General features: G+C 38.2%; 2 protein-coding genes across 2 annotated transcripts in view; both read right to left on the bottom strand.

Moving 5' to 3' along the window:
- The window catches only part of LOC133766338 (nuclear receptor corepressor 1-like), a 147,605-nt gene extending 144,652 nt beyond the window's left edge, over positions 1–2,953 (bottom strand). The window contains 1 exon segment of the mRNA XM_062200021.1: positions 2,174–2,953. Coding sequence (XP_062056005.1) covers positions 2,174–2,953 — 780 coding nt within the window.
- A 546-nt stretch (positions 2,954–3,499) lies between these two features.
- Positions 3,500–18,273, bottom strand: LOC133766337 (ubiquitin-conjugating enzyme E2 variant 1-like). The gene is given in 3 exon segments (XM_062200020.1): positions 3,500–3,709; positions 3,711–3,822; positions 18,209–18,273. Coding segments are annotated over 3 exon segments (387 nt in total).
- Between the last annotated feature and the right edge of the window lie 421 nt (positions 18,274–18,694).

Below are 18,694 nucleotides of genomic sequence, written 5' to 3'. Positions count from 1 at the left end.
AATAGTTAAGAGTAAAATAAGTTATGCTCATAAGAGATAAAAGAGCATTAAGCCTTATTAACTTTCATTGATCAATGTAAAAATAAACACCTAGACTTAATGAATTTGAGAAAGTACATTATGTCTCCCAAACAGAAAACTCAAATTCATGACCTTGAATTATAAATAGTTTATTAAAATAAATATGGGAAGAGAAAAATTAGTATTAACCATCACTCTCTGAATGTATTTACATAGACTCTTGTGTTTATATCAATAAGTTTACCTCTTTATATTGTAATTACTTTCATAAATTGACTTTATTTTTGTAAAATGAATATATAAAAATTTGAAAAATCAAATATTACTAAAGAGTGTGGAATAAAATTAACATTAACACTGCCTTATATCTCTCAGATCCAATTGCTCTATCTAGAGCAACTATTTAAAAATATTTCCACATTTAATTCATCTATGACTATCATAAAATTGTAAACAGTAAAAGAAAGAAAATGTTACTTGTTTTCTGATTTAAAAACACACAATGTGTGTGTGTATGTATGTGTGTGTGTTGCTAAACTACATGTATACACACACACATACATTTTCTTCTGGTCCAATGGTCTAAAATTAGATTTTAGAACTACAATGTCGTATATCAGAATTCTCTATTCTACTACATTTATTATTTCCTGAATTTCACATTATTTCTTGGTTTATTCATTTAATTTGCTAGAACATACCCTCAATTAACTTCTTAAGGTAGATTTTTTTTTCCAACTAATCTTAATGGATTCTTTCAGGTTTTAAAATATTTTTTTTCATTTCTAGCATTTTTAGAAAAGTATGGCTAGCTATATATGTCTATGCTGAAAATCATTACCCCTAAGAACTTTGAAAGCATTTCTCCATTTTCATGTATGATGGTCAGTTAATGATAGTCTGATTATCTGTCATTTAAAGGTGATTTTAGGATCTTTGATGTTTGTTTTTGTTATATCTAATGATAAAGGGTTGATATTTTGAGGAATAGTGCTTGGTAACCTTATGTCAATTAGATATATTTCTCCCTTTTAGAAGTAATTTTTCATACTTTATCTTTGATCATTCACCTCTGTTCCCTTCACACTTTTGCAAGAACTTCTATTAGTAATGTTAGACATCCTAAACTAATCTTACTTTTTCTGTTTTTTATAGTTATAGCAAATAAGTAATTACTTCATATGTATCTACCCCAATTTCCTCAGCAATATGTTAGTCTATTAGCAACTTCAAATTTCTAAGACTTTTATGATTTTCCTTATTATTGTTCTTTTCTTTATTATTGCTATTATTAGTTTCTGTGTGCAGAGACTTCTTGAATTAACCTCAGTATTTCCATAATATGTTTAAAAAATTTTTGATTTTGTAAATTACTCCTATTTCATTATTGTCAGTTTTTACTTAGTCCATGTCCATTGTTCATTTTTATATTTGCAGTATTTTCATGAAATTCTGGTCAATCTGGGTAGCTAATCCAAACTTTATAATAAGATACTAGAAAGATTGTGTCTCTATTACATTTGTAATCACTCTTACTTTCTTCAGACAGCTTTGCCAAATTTGGATTTGTACATAGGTTAAAGTCCTCAATATTGATCATTGAGAGCAGAGACGTAGCAAGAGATGCCGGTGGTTTACTTCTGCTCTATACAATCTCTATGAATCACTGTCCTCGCAAACATATTTATTCTGCACATTCATCAAAGTATCTGCATCTCTTAGTTTGCTGCTTCTTTGAGGGTTCTGCTGAAGAAATCTGTTTTTTTATTAGTTATGAGCTACTTTCTAAGAATTCTAGAAGAAATTTGTTGTTCTTTGATTAATTACTCACACATACATCTCTGTTATCCTGCCAGAAATTTGTTAAAACTTTCACCAATAGGACTTCCTCCCATGCTGTTGGTTGTGAATTCATTTTTTTTTTTTAAATCTTAACGCACACTTTATTATATTAAAATCAGGCAATGGTCTGACAATGAAAAGGCTGCACATGCAACAGTGCTGTTAGACTTTACCGCCCGACGTCGCCTCCTTGAACTGGTTCCCCGGAAACGCTGAATGGAAACAGCTGCTTCTCAGATGTACAGCTGCTGCTTCAAAAGACAGTTTATTAACGCAAATACTAAATTAAAAAAAAAAAAAAAAAAAAAACCTTGGGACACGGCGACTCCGTCACACTGGTGCGCATCCCCAAGTCAGCATGCAGTGGTCCTGACCGGAAGGGGGAACACGCGGCCGCGAGCCGAGCCAGAGCCCTCACGCTCTGCGGACAACCGAGGGGGTGGCAGCACCAGCACCAAGCGTCCGGATCGAAGATTCTTTCCGCTCCAGTTGTCTGATTCCAAACTAGGCCCGACGCACTGCAGGGCTGAGTGAGCCGGAGCCCTGTTTCAAACGTCTTCCAAGTGGGAAGCCACAGCAATGACAGGGAGAGCGCGATTCGGAGGGCTCCTGTGGGCTGCATGTCCTCGAGTGGCCTCTCCCCGGGCTTAACCACCAAGGACTTGGGGAGCCGCAGATCTGGGCGGGCACCCTGCCGCCCTTCTTGTGCCCCCTCAGAACCTGAGCCGCGAGGCCGCGTGAGCAGCTGACGAGGGCAGACGGCCGGGCCTTCATCTCCCGGGCTGGGTCCCAGCTCCACGAAGGACGTCAGAGACCCCCCAGCCTTCCCTGACGGCTTCTGGCCTCTGCATGGACGGGCACGGGGAGTGCGGGGTCCGGGGGTGGCAGGGCCCCGGGGGCGGTGAGGAAGGGGGAAGCAGCGCCCCTCAACAAAGAGTGGGGGAGAAAGATCCGGGAAAGCCATGAATTCCTCCCTGAAGGCCAATTTTCGAGGGGAGCGGGGTGGGGTGGGTGAGTGTGAGTTACAATCTATGCTTCGGCCCAGGGCGTGAGTGGAGGAGGGGAAGGGACAATGGCTTGGAAAGAACATCATTTAATACAAAGAAAGGAAGAAAGAAAGAAAGAAAGAAAGAAAGAAAGAAAGAAAGAAAGAAAGAAAGAAAGAAAGAAAGAAAGAAAGAAACTAGGGTGCAAGGCACCCCCATACCCAAGGGTAGTCCCCCTGAAACCATCACCTCCACTCTCAGGAGCCAGCCCACACCGGAGGGCTGCCGTGGAGGGGGCGCGGGGTTGGGGGAGCAGAGGTCCAGGCCAGGCCGTCAGCAGCAAGGCATCCTGTGATGTGTCTTCACAGCTGAGTTAGCCGTGTCCCACCGCTGACGATGGGCGTCAACTGAACTATGCGTTCTTGATCCCGAAGTTCAGCTACGTGGACAGTGGTTACACTCGGCAGGATGCTGTTATAGCACAATTTATATATTTCAAATGGACAAAAAATTAGTATTATTTACAGCATCTTTAGATAAATCGCCTTTGCATGGGAGCTTCCTTTCCAGTACTTTGAGGCCTACAGGATGAACCTAGAAGATTCCTACTGTGGAGGGCGCGGCCAGGGCTGGGCCGGTCCGGCCCCCGCTCAGTTGCTATAGCACTGCCCCTTGGGTGGCTGAGGCGGCTTCATGTTCTCCTTGGCCATCATCAGGCGCCGCTGCTCATATAGCACCACTCGGATGCTGTACGAGTTCTGCCACTTCGCTAGCACAGAGATGGCTCTCGGGTCCACCACTCCATTAGAACTATTAACTCCGTTCATATTAATTTTTGTTACAAATCATACAAAGGGGGGGGGCTTCTGGGTATTTGGGTGCACATTCTATTTTAAGGCTGTATATTCTTCTTTCGTAAATTATCCGAGCCCATGGTGGCTGCCGTTTTGCATTGCTGGAGCTCGAAGGCCGGCTGTGAATTCATTTCTTTACCTTTATTTACTTACATGTTGATACGCTAAAAGAAAAGAGGCAGAGCAGTCCCATCTTATCCGTGATTTAGCCTTCAAAGACTTTAGTTATCTATCAATAATTCAAGTCCAAAATATTAATTGGAAAATTCCAGAAATAATATATCTTAAATTGCATGGCACCCTGTGCCCCATCCTGCTCCATCTTGCCTGGGACACGAATCATCCCTTTTTTCCAGTTTATCCCTACTATTTACACTGAATGCCTCCTAGTCACTTAGTAACTGTTTCAATTAATAGTTCCACTGTCACCATATTGTAGTACTAATATCCAAGTAACATTTAGTTCGCTTAATAGTCCTGGAATGCAAGGATAGTAATGGTAGCTCTTTGGATAGGCTAAAAAAAGTTATAAAATGTTTTGTTTAAGTAAAGAAGTAAAAATTATATACTTAATAAGCCATGAAAAAAAATCACATGTGGTATAAAGATTGAAGAGTCCCTTTTCCTTTCAAAATTACAAACAAAACTTACTTGTGTTCTGTCATCCTAATCAGAAAGTAAGGGTGACAGCCATCTTGTATATAGAATCATTTCACCAATGCTTCATCCTAGAAATAGAAAATAAAATAAAAATCACTTAGAACAAGATGAGGTGGAATTTAAAGTCCTTTTAAATATAGAAAATGCACCTAGTCATCCTAACTTTTTTTTTACTATTTAAATAATATATTGTGGTTGTATTTTTATTTCCTAGTTCAACCTTTTTGCTCCAGCTCCTTGACCAAGACATTATTCCATTTATCAAGGCCATATACATTTGATGCTATTTAATTACATTTCCTTAGCAATTGATGCAGGACTCATCTAGACAATGCAGTGTTGGGAAATCATTCACTATGGCTGATGCAAAAATATTTATCAAAGCTACAATGGATGTGTTAAAAGCAGAAACTATAACTATCTGCTATAAGAATGTATGAAGTGAAATCATTAATGAATAAGTTTACAGATTTATCAGGGGTCAATGGAGAAGTTAGGAAAGTTGTTCATGGAACAAAACATATGGCCGGCGCCGCGGCTCACTAGGCTAATCCTCCGCCTGTGGTGCTAGCACACTGGGTTCTAGTCCCGGTCGGGGCGCCGGATTCTGTCCCGGTTGCCCCTCTTCTAGGCCAGCTCTCTTCTGTGGCCTGGGAGTGCAGTGGGGGATGGCCAAAGTACTTGGGCCCTGTACCACATGGGAGACCAGGAGAAGCACCTGGCTCCTGCCTTCGGATCAGCGCGGTGTGCTGGCCGCAGCTCGCTGGCTGCGGCAGCCATTGGAGGGTGAACCAAGGCAAAGGAATACCTTTCTCTCTGTCTCTCTCTCTCACTCTCCACTCTGCCTGTCAAATATATATATATATATATATATATATATATATATATATATATATTGGATTCGTCAATGTGCTTTTTAAAGAATTAGAAGATCACTGAGCGATGACAACAAGTGAGGAATTGGAAGGGCTTGTTGAGTCATCTACAGAAGAAAGCAAGGCAAAGAAGAAATGGAAGCAGAACAATCAACATGGGCATTACCAAAATATGCCAGTATGTTTCCAACTGTGTGGATGTTAAAGAACAATATTATGGAATACAATCCTCAAATGGAGCACAGCATTAAAGTCAACAATCTGATCACTGAGGGATTGCAACCTCTACAATAATGCTTTGATAAATAAAAAGAAATGTGACAACTTCTGATTATAATGTGCTTCTTAAACTTTTCAGCAACAAACAAAACAAAAACAAAAGCAAAAAAAGAAAACAAAACACTTCGGCTATTGAGGATCCCCAACCCCATCAGTATGTCTTGCACTTGTCATCCAGCCATCAGCTTTAACCCAGATCAATGATTTAGGATCGCCTGAAGCAGATAATCTACTTTAGGATATATTATCAGAAGGTTAATAGCATCCTAATACTACATAATGCCTATATCATTCACCTCATCACATTGGCACTGCATTATAATGTCTATATCATTCACCTTGACTTGTAGGCACTGGACCATTTCACATAATCTTAAAAAGAAGGGTGTGGGATTGGTGTTGCAACATAGCAAGCTAAGCTCCACCTACAATGCCAGATTCCCATATCAAGTACCAAGGACTTCATTTCTGATCCAACTTTCTGCTATTGTACCTGGAAAAGCAGTGAAGGATGGCCCAAGTACTTGGGTCCTTGCCACCCATGTGAGAGACCCAGATAGAGTTCCAGGTGCCTGGCTTTGGCCTGGATCTGCCCTGGCCACTGCAGCCATTTGTGAAGTGAATCACCAGCTAGAAATGCTCTTTCCCTCTCAACCCTTCTCTCTCTCTCTCTCTCTCTCTCTCTCTCTCTCTCTCTCTCCTTCTCTCTCTCTTTCCCTCTTACACTCCCTTTCAAATCCCTTTCAAATAAATAAACAAATATTATATTTTAAAAAAGAAGAATGAGCTTAAACATTTACTGCAAGTGAGGTATAGTTATACAGATTCAGCAGTAGTTTTGGACTGGCTTGGAATTACTAGATAATAAGATATTTTGAGGGAGAGACTGTATCCACATCACATTTATTATAGTATTTATAATCATTCAATTTTATTAGTTATTGCTGTTAATCTCTTACTTTGCCTAATTTATAAATCTATAATTTTTATCCTAGGTACATCTATACAGAAAAAAATCATAGTATATGTAGACTGTATCCACATCACATTTATTACAGTATTTATAATCATTCAATTTTATTAGTTATTGCTGTTAATCTCTTACTTTGCCTAATTTATAAATCTATAATTTTTATCCTAGGTACATCTATACAGAAAAAAATCATATTATATGTAGGGTTTAGTACTATCTATGATTTCAGGCACTCACTGAAGGTCTTGGAATGTATTCCCCATGGATAATGGGGGGCTGCCTTGTAAGAGTAAGTTCAATCATGCTGCCCTGATGAATTTCTCTCCTACATAAAACAGTGAGTTTCTGGAAGGCAATCTTTTTGTCTTTGTATTTCTAGTGCTTATCACAGTGCCTGGAAAGCACTACACATTCAAAGTATGTGATAAAGGAAAGCAAACTAAACTCTCTTTTAGACAAATGTGTGGTACATCAAGGTCATTGCATTTCCACTGTACAATTGTTCCAGAAACAAGGCTATGCTTTTTAAAGCAAAACATACTAAGGAAGCCTGCCACCATTTAAATCATTCATAGGACAATTTCTAAAAAATTAAACTGTTAATTTAATGAAGAAATAGTGAATGTCCTTAATAAGGAAAATGGTTAAACCATGAGCCTATCAGATTAATATGACTTTTCATAAGTGAAATATATTCACAATGAAAGAATCAATCAAGGAAAATATTAATTTGCATGAAATCCTTTGCAAAGAACAGCAGCGATAAATAAATTTGAATTTAATGACATGTACTTGTCAAATACTTGTGTCTATGCATCACATAAAAACATTTATATACAATTATGTTTGTCACCAATATAGGCTGTTGATAGCTTAGCATCTCATTCTATGCTATTGCTTCAGAACAATGATCTTTAAATATAACCCACATGGTAGCTCTTGAAGTATTTTAAATGGATAACATTATTATAACTTCTAGAGTGTTTATAGAGAGCATACAATTTAGCTAAACATCATAGTGAAATGCTGTCCTTTTAAAAGACAAAGTAAACTGAAAACAGTGTGTTTTCTTTTAAAAACGCTGAAGATTTTTCGAAATGTCACTTCAAATCTTACTTACATGCGAGGGAAAAGATAAATTCCAACTTAAAAGTCAACTGACATTCTGATGCTATACAATTACCACCCCATTACACTAGTTTTTCATTTGAAAAAATGCAGTTCTAAAGATGGTTTAATGTGAACCAAATGCTAGAAGTTATTTCCAATGTTAGAACAAGAAATCAGTTCTAACACTTTGATTCTGGTTAAATCTACTATACTTTACACCATATATTTTCTTTTCTTTTTGTTTAAAGTAGCCAGGAGTAAGTGAAGTTAATGAATCCACTTTATTATTATTATTATTTTTTTTTTGGACAGGCAGAGTGGACAGTGAGAGAGAGAGAGAGACAGAGAGAAAGATCTTCCTTTTGCGGTTGGTTCACCCTCCAATGGCCGCCACGGCTGGAGCACTGCGGCCAGCGCATCGCACTGATCTGAAGCCAGGAGCCAGGTGCTTCTCCTGGTCTCCCATGGGGTGCAGGGCCCAAGCACTTGGGCCATCCTCCACTGCACTCCCAGGCCATAGCAGAGAACTGGCCTGGAAGAGGGGCAACTGGGACAGAATCCGGCACCCCGACTGGGACTAGAACCCGGTGTGCAGGTGCCGCAAGGCAGAGGATTAGCCTATTGAGCCGTGGCACAGGCCCATACACCATATATCTTCTTATGACATCCCCATAGGTGAAAAAGAAGATGAGGAAGCAGGAAACAATTTGAAAGATAGTGGCTTAGGAAAACTATGCACCAAAAGACTGAGCTCCAGAGCCCAAAGAACCAAGGTGTGACTCTTCACAAACGTTTGCACAAAGCTTTCCAGGGTGAAAAATCCTGTGTAAAAGAATATGGGCCTTGGAATAGAAATATGTTTGATGAGGCTGGCACTGTTTGGTCACAGATAAAGCCACTTATGGATACCAGTTCATGTGCCAGCTGCTCTACTTCCAATCCTGCTCCCTGCTAATGGCCTGAGAAAGCAATGGAAAATGGCGCAAGTGCTTGGGCCTCTGCTACCCATATGGAGGACCTGGAAGAAGCTCTTAGCTTTCGGTTTCAGTTTGTCCCAGCTCTGGCCATGATAGTCATCAGGAAAGTGAACCAGTGGATGAAAGATCCTCTCTTTCTCTCTCGCTCTCTCTGTATAACTGTGACTTTCACAAATCACAATAAATAAATACATCTTTAAAACTAAAAGATTTTCAGTGATTTCTCAAAGTTTTTAAATGTCTGAATATGGATCACTGCTAGTGTTTGTGTTATCTTCCCAAAGGGCTTGTCCATGTTATTATCCATATCACCCTCCTACTGACCCATACTGAGATGGATATTACTTAAGAATTCTCCCACCTTGGGTTGAAGATGAAAGGCTTAGGAACACAGATGGTACTGTCATCACATCATCTTTCTAAAAGTTCAGATATGAGAAATAAAGACCCAAGATGTGAACAATGGACTGTGCAGATGGTACCAATAAGAGCATCATGATTCCTGAATAATAGAATTGCACATCAGAATCATGAGCTCATAGCCAGGGGTAGAGTTCATTTCAGGAGTATAGGAAAAATAATTTTTACTAGAGCATGGAGAACATGCTCAAGAGGGCTTTGGGCTAAGCATAAGTAAGGGAGGTGAGGAAACAATGCAATAAATGTCAGGCAGTGATCAATAAATGAGCAAATTATAAAGAAATAGGGAACAAATGGTGAAGATGATGTCACATATCATCAGAAATGTCGGGCTGGGGTTACCTGGTTACTTCTTTGGCCACTTACCCAGGAATGTACCTTGGCAACTAAGTATCCCTTCTATTCTGAGCCCTTAGTGGCCTTGTAAAAATATTTGAAACAGGAGACAGAAAAATATAACATGATTAAAGTAGTTCAACTGTTATTGGTTTCCACATGAGACACTTATATTCAGAAGTTTGCTATCTTTTTTATATAATAGGAAGCTTCTACTCAGACATTTGAATACATTTTTAAGGCTCAATAAGCAGTCGAGTGTGATATCTTAAAATGTACAAACTAATATTTTGCCAAATATTTGCTTTAAGAGACACCTTGTCAATAGATGTAGTACAGAACAAAGACACTGAGATTCACAAATGCGTTCCAGAAGTGCCTTCCACTACAGTGTAACAGTGTCTCCTCTCAGACAGTGGTGTGCAATATTGAAGCAAAGATCAAGGAAATTAACTTCCATTTTTAATTGCAGAGGCCCTTTTCTATGGATGAGTATAACATGTAACACTTTTGAACCCTATATCCTGGTTTCCCAAATTTTTATTTCTGCCTACACTTTTCTCTGCTTGGAACAGCATTAATTAGCTCTGAAATGCCTTGATATCCACTTATATAATTATTACTTTACATTCTCTGAGCTCTGAAAAAAATTCTGTCTTCTACTTTAGAAATACTATATTGGAAAAATAAATACATTTTATTTGAAGAGAATTAACACACATGTGCATGAGCACACACAAACACACACTACAATGTACAAAAGATTAGTCTTAAAGAGTGTATTAGCTCTAATGAACTGGTACTAGAGATTCATAACTGTTGAATGGATTATGGCATTGTACCTTCCCCTCTCATGAAAAGTAATCAAAATAAGAATGCTGCTCTGCATTAATGTGCTAAGATTCAAGAGCTGAGAAGAAGAAAGAGACATGGAGAAAGGGCGTATTGGAAATGAAAGTATATCACAATTAAAGAATTGTTGAGAATTGAGGAAAAGGAATGCAAGGTATTCATATTTTAATTGTTTTGTCTATGTGAAGTGAAGACAGACTGAGAAAAAGAAAGCAACTGAAAGAAATATTCCATCTATGGATTCACTTCTCAGATGCCCACAACAGCCAAACCTGGGTTAGGCTGAAGTCAGAATCTGGAACTCAGCCTGCATCTCTCATGTGGGTTACAGGAGTAATTGAACCATTGCTTCTCAGCCTTTTGGCTAAGATCAAGTACAGGAGGAACTGAACCATCACCAGCTACTCTCCAAGGTGTGCATAAGCAGGAAGCTGGAATCAACAGTAGAGCCAGGACACAAACCCAGGCACTCTAAGAAATGTAAGCAACCCAACAAGTGTCTTGTCTATACCAAACGCATACATACTCCTCAAATTATTTTAAACTTAATGCCAATGTCTACTTTGAAGAGAGGTTCAGGAAATTACTCAAATTCTTGGTGAACACAGACTGATAATGTCTTAGATGGTGGTCAAATTTAAGGGTCACCTTGACTATACCATGGTGCCCAAATGTTTGGTTAGACAATAGTCTATATGTTTCTATGAAAATATTTTTAAGTAAGATTCATATATGAATCAGTAGATTTATTTTGACAGGCAGAGTTAGACAGTGAAAGAGAGAGAGACAGAGAGAAAGGTCTTCCTTCCGTTGGTTCATCCCCCAAATGGCCACTATGGCCTGCACGCTGCGCCCATCTGAAGCCAGAAGCCAGGTGCTTCTCCTGGTCTCCCACGCAGGTGTTGGGACCAAGCACTTGGGCCATCCTCCACTGCCTTCCTGGGCCATGGCAGAGAACTGGATTGGAAGAGGAGCAACCAGGACAGAATCCAGCGCCCCAACAGGGACTAGAACCTGGAGTGCTGGCACCGCAGGCGGAGGATTAGCTTAGTGAGCCGCAGTGCTGGCCTGAATCAGTAGATTTTAAATAAAAATAGATTATCCTCCATAATGTGGGTGAAAGTGTTTGAAGGACTTAAAAAAAGACTGAGATCATCTGAAAAAGATAACCTTCTCTGTGTGTCTGCATACATGTGTGTGTGCACACACACATATACACACACAACTCTTGGTTCTGTTTTTTTGTTTTTTGGTTTTTTTTTTTTTGTAGAACCTTGACTAATAACCCCATGAGTAATTATTTTAACATTCCAAAATTTTTATCACTTTACTCACATCAGAAAACAGAAAATTTCAACAACCATTTCAGACACTAAGGTTTCAGTCTTCCTTGTACAGAAGAAAATACAATACACATGTTTCTGATTCACTTACTGTTACCCATAAAATTGATGTCTGAGACAATTTAAAAGTTCTATATACATGTTTTTCAGAATGATGCAACATCTTTAGAGTACTGGGGAAAAAAAAACACTGTAAACCTGGAATTCTAAATCTAGCAAATTGTCTTTGAAAAAGGAAGGCTCTTTTAGGCATATAAATCACATCAGCACTATAAAAATGCTAGACAAAATGTCCTTTAAGAAAAAGAAAAATGAAACCAGATGGAAATTTAGGTGCACCCAAAAGAATGAAGAGTATGAAATATGGTAAATATGTGCTAAATATACAAATTTTAAAAGTTTTGTTGTTTCCTAACTTTAATATTAATGAAGACACTTTTTTGATGATTATACTTATTGCCTATTAAAGCATTTTATAAATATTATGGAATGCCTTTAATGTTCATGCAAATAAATATATATATATCTATGCAAACTATGGCTTGCACTATGAAATAAAAGTACAGAATACGATGAAATCAATAAAGATAAGTTTTAAAAAGTAAAAATTTCCGGCCGGCGCCGTGACTCACTAGGCTAATCCTCCGCCTTGCGGCGCCGGCACACCGGGTTCTAGTCCCGGTTGGGGTGCCGGATTCTGTCCCGGTTGCCCCTCTTCCAGGCCAGTTCTCTGCTGTGGCCAGGGCGTGCAGTGGAGGATGGCCCAAGTCCTTGGGCCCTGCACCCCATGGGAGACCAGGATAAACCCCTGGCTCCTGCCATCGGCCGCAGTGCGCCGGCCGCGGCGGCCATTGGAGGGTGAACCAACGGCAAAGGAAGACCTTTCTCTCTGTCTCTCTCTCTCACTGTCCACTCTGCCTGTCAAAAAAAAAAAAAAAGTAAAAATTTCTATCATTTTCATCTACAGAGCTTAAAACTGCTTCCTACCTCAGATCATCCACACCCTCCTTAAGTTGCAGTGCTGACAAAATTCTTCCTTAATGTTGAGAAAATGAACTGCCACCAATACTGCTCTTACACCATAAAATGCATTACCGATTTTGAATTAAGCCAAGAGGTGAAAATTGTCAAAAAGATGAATTTAAAAAAGAAAATCTATCACTAAATGCACTTGATGTGAATACTCCTATGTAACTGAAAAATGGGAATGTAAGAGTATTTCTAATGTACACACTTGGCATGGAAAAATGAAATCTGAGACCAGGCATGTTCTCTTTCTCAAAGGAACTTATTTTTAAAAACAAAAGTGTTCTAGTATTTCCTAACCATTCACACAATATGCTGAATGTAGGCTCTGAAGTGTCAACGTGAAAGTGCCTTTTTGCAGAATGCCCTGTGCAGAGTGTCAAGCAACGAAAGGTTACCAGCTGGCATTAGGGAAAAATAATTTCCAAGAGAAAAAGAAAAAGTGTTACAATTTAGTCTTTTTCTATATTCGATGAGATTGTTTCAACAGTCTGCTATCTGAAGAAGTAATCACAAGCAAATGTCCAAGAAATTACTGGCAATTTAAAACATTTTCTTATGTAACAATAATAATGGTAATAAAACTTCAGGGAAGAAGGAGAACTTGACACATTAGTGTCTTTCTGAAAGCAGATTGGAAACTTCCAAGTCAGTCTTTCTATAAGTATTTGGTGTTTTATTTACTATCATTGTGTGTATCCACAACATATAAAAGATAAAACATAGCATGCTATAAATGGGGGAGAGAATTGTATCAGTTCCAAATGTTTGAGAAACATAAGTTTAATCTAGCTAGTCTGACCTTTCATTTTACATCAGTATATACTTAGAGGCCTGATAAATGTGGACTGACCTCTTCAGTCTCATACATCACCAAAGTCCCCTTTTATGACATTATTAATGTAGTTAACATTTCAGTTCCCTTATTTCAAGGTCTGAGGATGCTATATATCTTGAAAAGACCAATGGTGACTGCCTCTCCACTGACCTATTACAATTATTTTGATCTGGGAGACTGTCAAAATGTAAGCACGTGTTATCCCTAACGATAATTCAAGACTATCTGAAAAGCAAGAGTATCATCTGTAGAGAGTGGCTACATATCAGAAATTTCATGATGATTTTTCCTAGGCTCAAATAATTAAAGGAAGACAGTGGTGATTTTGCCTCTGATTCAGCGAAACATCAAAGAACATAAAAAGACAATGCCTACCAACTGGTTTTAAACATTAGGTGATCAGAAAGGAACACCGTTGGATGATGCATCATAATATTTTTCTAGCATTAAGTCAGTATTAAGTGGGACATTTGCAACTTTAGAAAGTTTTATAACATTGAAATAGTTTAGAGCAAAGAAATGGAAATATATAATGCTATTTAAAAATGTCTTTATACAAGGAGACAGCTGTTACGGAATATCTTTAAAAAAAAAGAAAAGTTTACGAAACAAACCATAGGAGCATGAACAGAATACGAATCAGGGAGAATTAGAACCAGAACACAAAAGCATATTTTCCTTTCTTTAGAGGAGCAAATAGATCTTCACTGACCTATGGGACTTGACATTAACTTGGCCAAAGCAGAGGTATTAAGATGCAGGGTAATTCTAAAGAAATTCAGCTCTCAATTAAGTGTAGTGATAGTGCACATGAGTTTGATTTCAATATTTCATAAGCAGACTAGTCTCCAGAAGAACAGATAACTTGATGATAGGGCTGCCACTGTGATGCCAACATACATTTGCAAAAATATCTTTCTGCAATTGATCCTATCAAACTAGAATTTGAAAGCACAAATGTGCTTGGACCAGGGACACCTGAAATAACAGCTGACTTATTCAGCATGGAAGTCATAGGTAAAGTTTCTAAAAATAAAATTTTGATTGGATTGCTGTTGCCTAATCATGAAATACAGCATCTGGATGAAAAACAGTGTTCAAGTACATGAAAGTAAACTTTTAAATTTCACATTTTGTTAATCTAGTTTCTTCAATTTAGATCCCAGAGTCCATTCCAGCTAATTTAAGCAGAAATTGGTTTAATATAGAACATTTCAATTTCAAAATTATATGCCCAGAAGCAAGAAAGCCAGCAAAATATCTACTTATATCACAGGACTATTTCAGCAGAAATTTTGCTGTTGCTGTTCAACATGCACAGAACAATGTCAATATGCACAGAGCATGGATCTGTGCCACATCTGCTGAAGGAAAGAAAGACCCATCCCCTTCCAGTCCCTGTGTGGATGAATCTGGTAAGAAATTCTCAGTTATGGGCAGAGTACCAGCACCAAGGGAGCCTAGGATGAGTATTCTTTAACATTCTAAACTGGGAGTTAATCCAAGGCATTGGCCATCAATATCCCTAAAGATCATTCAAGATGGGATGGTAATCAAGTGCTGGAGGGGTAACTATTACAAAGTCACAATATCTCTGAATGTAAATAACTGGAACTGCACACTTATTAATAACACGGTTTCTCTTGCTTTGTTGTTCTTAATATGCACCCTGTATTATATACATTAGACAGGTAAAAATATCTACAAGTACACACACATATGTACACGTAGTCCATATTGTAGCCTGAAAGAAAGATCATACATAATCTTTCTTTTATTCTGTACTAGTATTTATGTTATTTATGCTCTACCTGGTGTTTTAATATTATAGGACACTTGTACAGTTCCAAGTGCCTTAGAACATTGTTTAGCTCTCCTAAGTATATAGAACTGCATATATGTATAAAATTGAGAAAATTATTGGGAACCCTCCCCCCCAAATTGCTGGAGAGAGTTTAGGGAATTGTTAGATAAAGTATCAAGGGAATTATAGTCATACTTTAAACATTTCAAAAGTTTGAAAGACTTTCTCTTTATTTATTTATTTTTTTTTAATTTTTTGACAGGCAGAGTGGACAGTGAGAGAGAGAGACAGAGAGAAAGGTATTCCTTTTCCATTGGTTCACCCCCCAATGGCCGCCGCGGCCGGCACATCACACTGATCCGAAGCCAGGAGCCAGGTGCTTCTCCTGGTCTCCCATGGGGGTGCAGGGCCCAAGCACTTGGGCCATCCTCCACTGCACTCCCGGGCCATAGCAGAGAGTTGGACTGGAAGAGGAGCAACCAGGACAGAATCTGGCGCCCCGACCGGGACTAGAACCTGGGGTGCCAGCGCTGCAGGCGGAGGATTAGCCTATTGAGCTATGGCGGCGCTTGCCGAAAGACTTTCTCTTATAGATTACATAGCTTAACTGTAATCTATCAGTTCAACAATTACGTATCTTATTTTACATTGAACTATAATAGCTCTCCTTTGAATCTTTAAGAGTTGCAGTTTTCAAACCTGTCTTAAAATATGATTTCTACTCTCTCTATCTCCTGATATCTGTCTCTTTCTCTGTCTGTATCTTGATCTCTCTCTCTGAATCTTTCTCTTACACTCTCCTTCTCTCTCTTTTTCCCTCTATGCCTCTTCCCTCCCGTCTGTCAGGTTTCCCCCAATAAACCTTTTCCATTAAAAAATATGATTTCCATAGTTTAAATATTTGGCTCCCCAAACCATGGGCATTAAGTGCCAAAGTTTTATGCTGATGATACAAGGAGAGTGAAAACCTAATTCAGTTGTGGTGTTCGGAACTGAGATCTTTGGGATATGACTAAATTGAATTAGGTAATTAGATGGAGCTCCCATGATAAAATCCTGTTGGCTTGCAAGAGACAACATGGATGTAGCTAGACATGTTCCCTGTTTTCACCATGCTATGCTCTGCATCACTTCAGAATTCTGCCAGCAAGAACATTGTCACCAGAGGCCAAATAAATGCCCCCATCCCCTGATCTTTGATGTGAATTTCGAGAACCATGAATTAAAGCAAGCCACTATGTATATGAAGTTAGCATATCTTAGGTATTTTACTATGGAACCATAAAACTGAATATATAACAAAATATAACAAGAACATTAAAAAGTTATCATATTAATATCTTACCTGGTTGTATAAGAGGGTTTTTTTCAGTCAGCTGGTAGAATCATTAAATTCTGACAATTACCAATGAGTCTTTATACCAAGTGACTTTAAAAAAATAGTTTTCACATAAGAAATGACAGCATTTCCATGCTAGACAACATGTGGCCAATTACTGTTAATTTAGCTTGAGTCATTTACAGTCAAACAATTACATGTTCACATTCAAAGTTGTATTATAGGAACTGAATGACATAATCCAAAATTTGATATAAGATGTATGTTATGAACTTTGCACTTCATATGATATGAATGAACATTCAAGAGCAAACCAATTTGATTTATGAACATTTAAAAATAAAATAAATGTCAAAAATGTCTGTATGAAAAATATATCATGGTGTTATAATCATCTCAGTTATTCACACTGATATTTTTAACTACTTGTTACCAAAAAACTATTGTTCCTTTCACATATCAAACGGTCTCTCTACACCATTTACCTTCACCAAATCCACAATATGCCTACACATTGACCACTTTGCAATATCTTCTTACTTTTATCATAGACAGAAATTGTTTAGATTGAAACTAATGAAATGCAGTGATTTGCACTTGCCTACACAGAAGGAAAAACTGAACTTACAAATCTGAGGAGTGGAGCACAATAGCTGTTTGTCTTCAGAATTATAATTATCTTGAGACTTTGGCCTTTCACATATTTTCCATCTCATTTATGTATAGATCTCTGGCCATTCTTCAGTACTTCTGAAGAGTCTGTGAAAATTACAGGCACAAGAGTATAGAAAAGAAGTATCCCTTCATGCTTCCTAAAATGGCAATAAGCCAAAAGTAAAATAAAAGAGAGGAAGGCAGAAGGCAGAAGGCAGGAAGGCAGGAAGGCAGGAAAGCAGGAAGGGAGAAAGGAAGGAAGGAAGGAAGGAAGGAAGGAAGGAAGGAAGGAAGGAAGGAAGACGGAAACCAGCAATGTTTATGCTGTTTTTCAATTTTTAAATTTTTATTATTATAAAGAGACCAGATTTCATGTATTTCATAGGTATAGTTCTAAGAAGATAACCATACTTTTCTCCTACTCCTCTCCCTCCCTCAAATCTCCTCTTTCCTCCTTGCCTTTTGTTCTTTAATTTTTGCATAGATATAATTTCAATCCACTCTATATGCAAGAGTTTAATTCACCAGTAACCATAACATTCAAGAAATAAGAAGATCACAGTCCCAAGGGAGTATAAATAAGGGCTAAAAACAGCAATCACACCACAAGATGTCCATTTCATCCCTATACATTTTTTGTATCCTGTATTAACTACCACATCTCAGAGCAAGCATATGATATTTGCCTTTTTGAGACTGCCTTATTTCACAAAGCATAATGGCTTCCAGTTGCCTTCATTTTATTGCAAAAGACAGGATTCCATTCTTTTTTACATGTTTATAGTTCTTAACCTCATATTTTTAAAAAAACTTCTCATTTTAAATATTCATCTGTTTTCTAAGTTTCTACATTACTACTGAGTTGTTACCACAAACAACAATGTTTGTAAGGGATTTCCTCCTAGTCATACAAATGGTGCTTGGACATATTTTGATTATCAATTATTTTCATCTTCTGAGAAGCCTCGCAGAATGTTATGCTTCACAGTCTAGTGAAATGCAAAACAACTCCTTTTTACCAAGAAGTGTAGCTGTTGTTGGCCAACACCTCATCACAGGCAGATGTTCTGCTTCTTCTCTTCATGCTAAAACCTAGTGTTTGGGGGACTAAGGATCTTGGTTCTGTCACATTTAACTATGGGAAGCCCTGAGCCATCCAGCTGATATGAATTCTCAAACAGCTTTATTTACTTCTGGATATACAGAAGGGGTTGGGGGAGGATGGTCTGAGGATTCCACAAAATCTTTAATTTGAGCCAGCTGTGAGGCTTCCAGAGCATCCCTCTGCAGCCAGTGCTGGGCTAAGATTAAACCAGGCAAAATGCCTGAAGAGATACTGAATAGGTTTGATACAAATTACATTGTCCTGCTGGTTTGAAAGTGCACATTACTGGAGTCATTAACCATAATCATCCTCAATTACAAGCACTGTAAGCATACATATAGCAGCCTAGTAAATGCAGCCATTGTTTGCCTGCAACATCCATATCTCAAGAGACTTTGCC

Source organism: Lepus europaeus, chromosome 9 (assembly GCF_033115175.1).
Source record: "Lepus europaeus isolate LE1 chromosome 9, mLepTim1.pri, whole genome shotgun sequence".
Taxonomy (NCBI): domain Eukaryota; kingdom Metazoa; phylum Chordata; class Mammalia; order Lagomorpha; family Leporidae; genus Lepus; species Lepus europaeus.
Note: the sequence above shows the minus strand (reverse complement) of the source record. Positions and strands in the feature narration are given on the sequence as shown.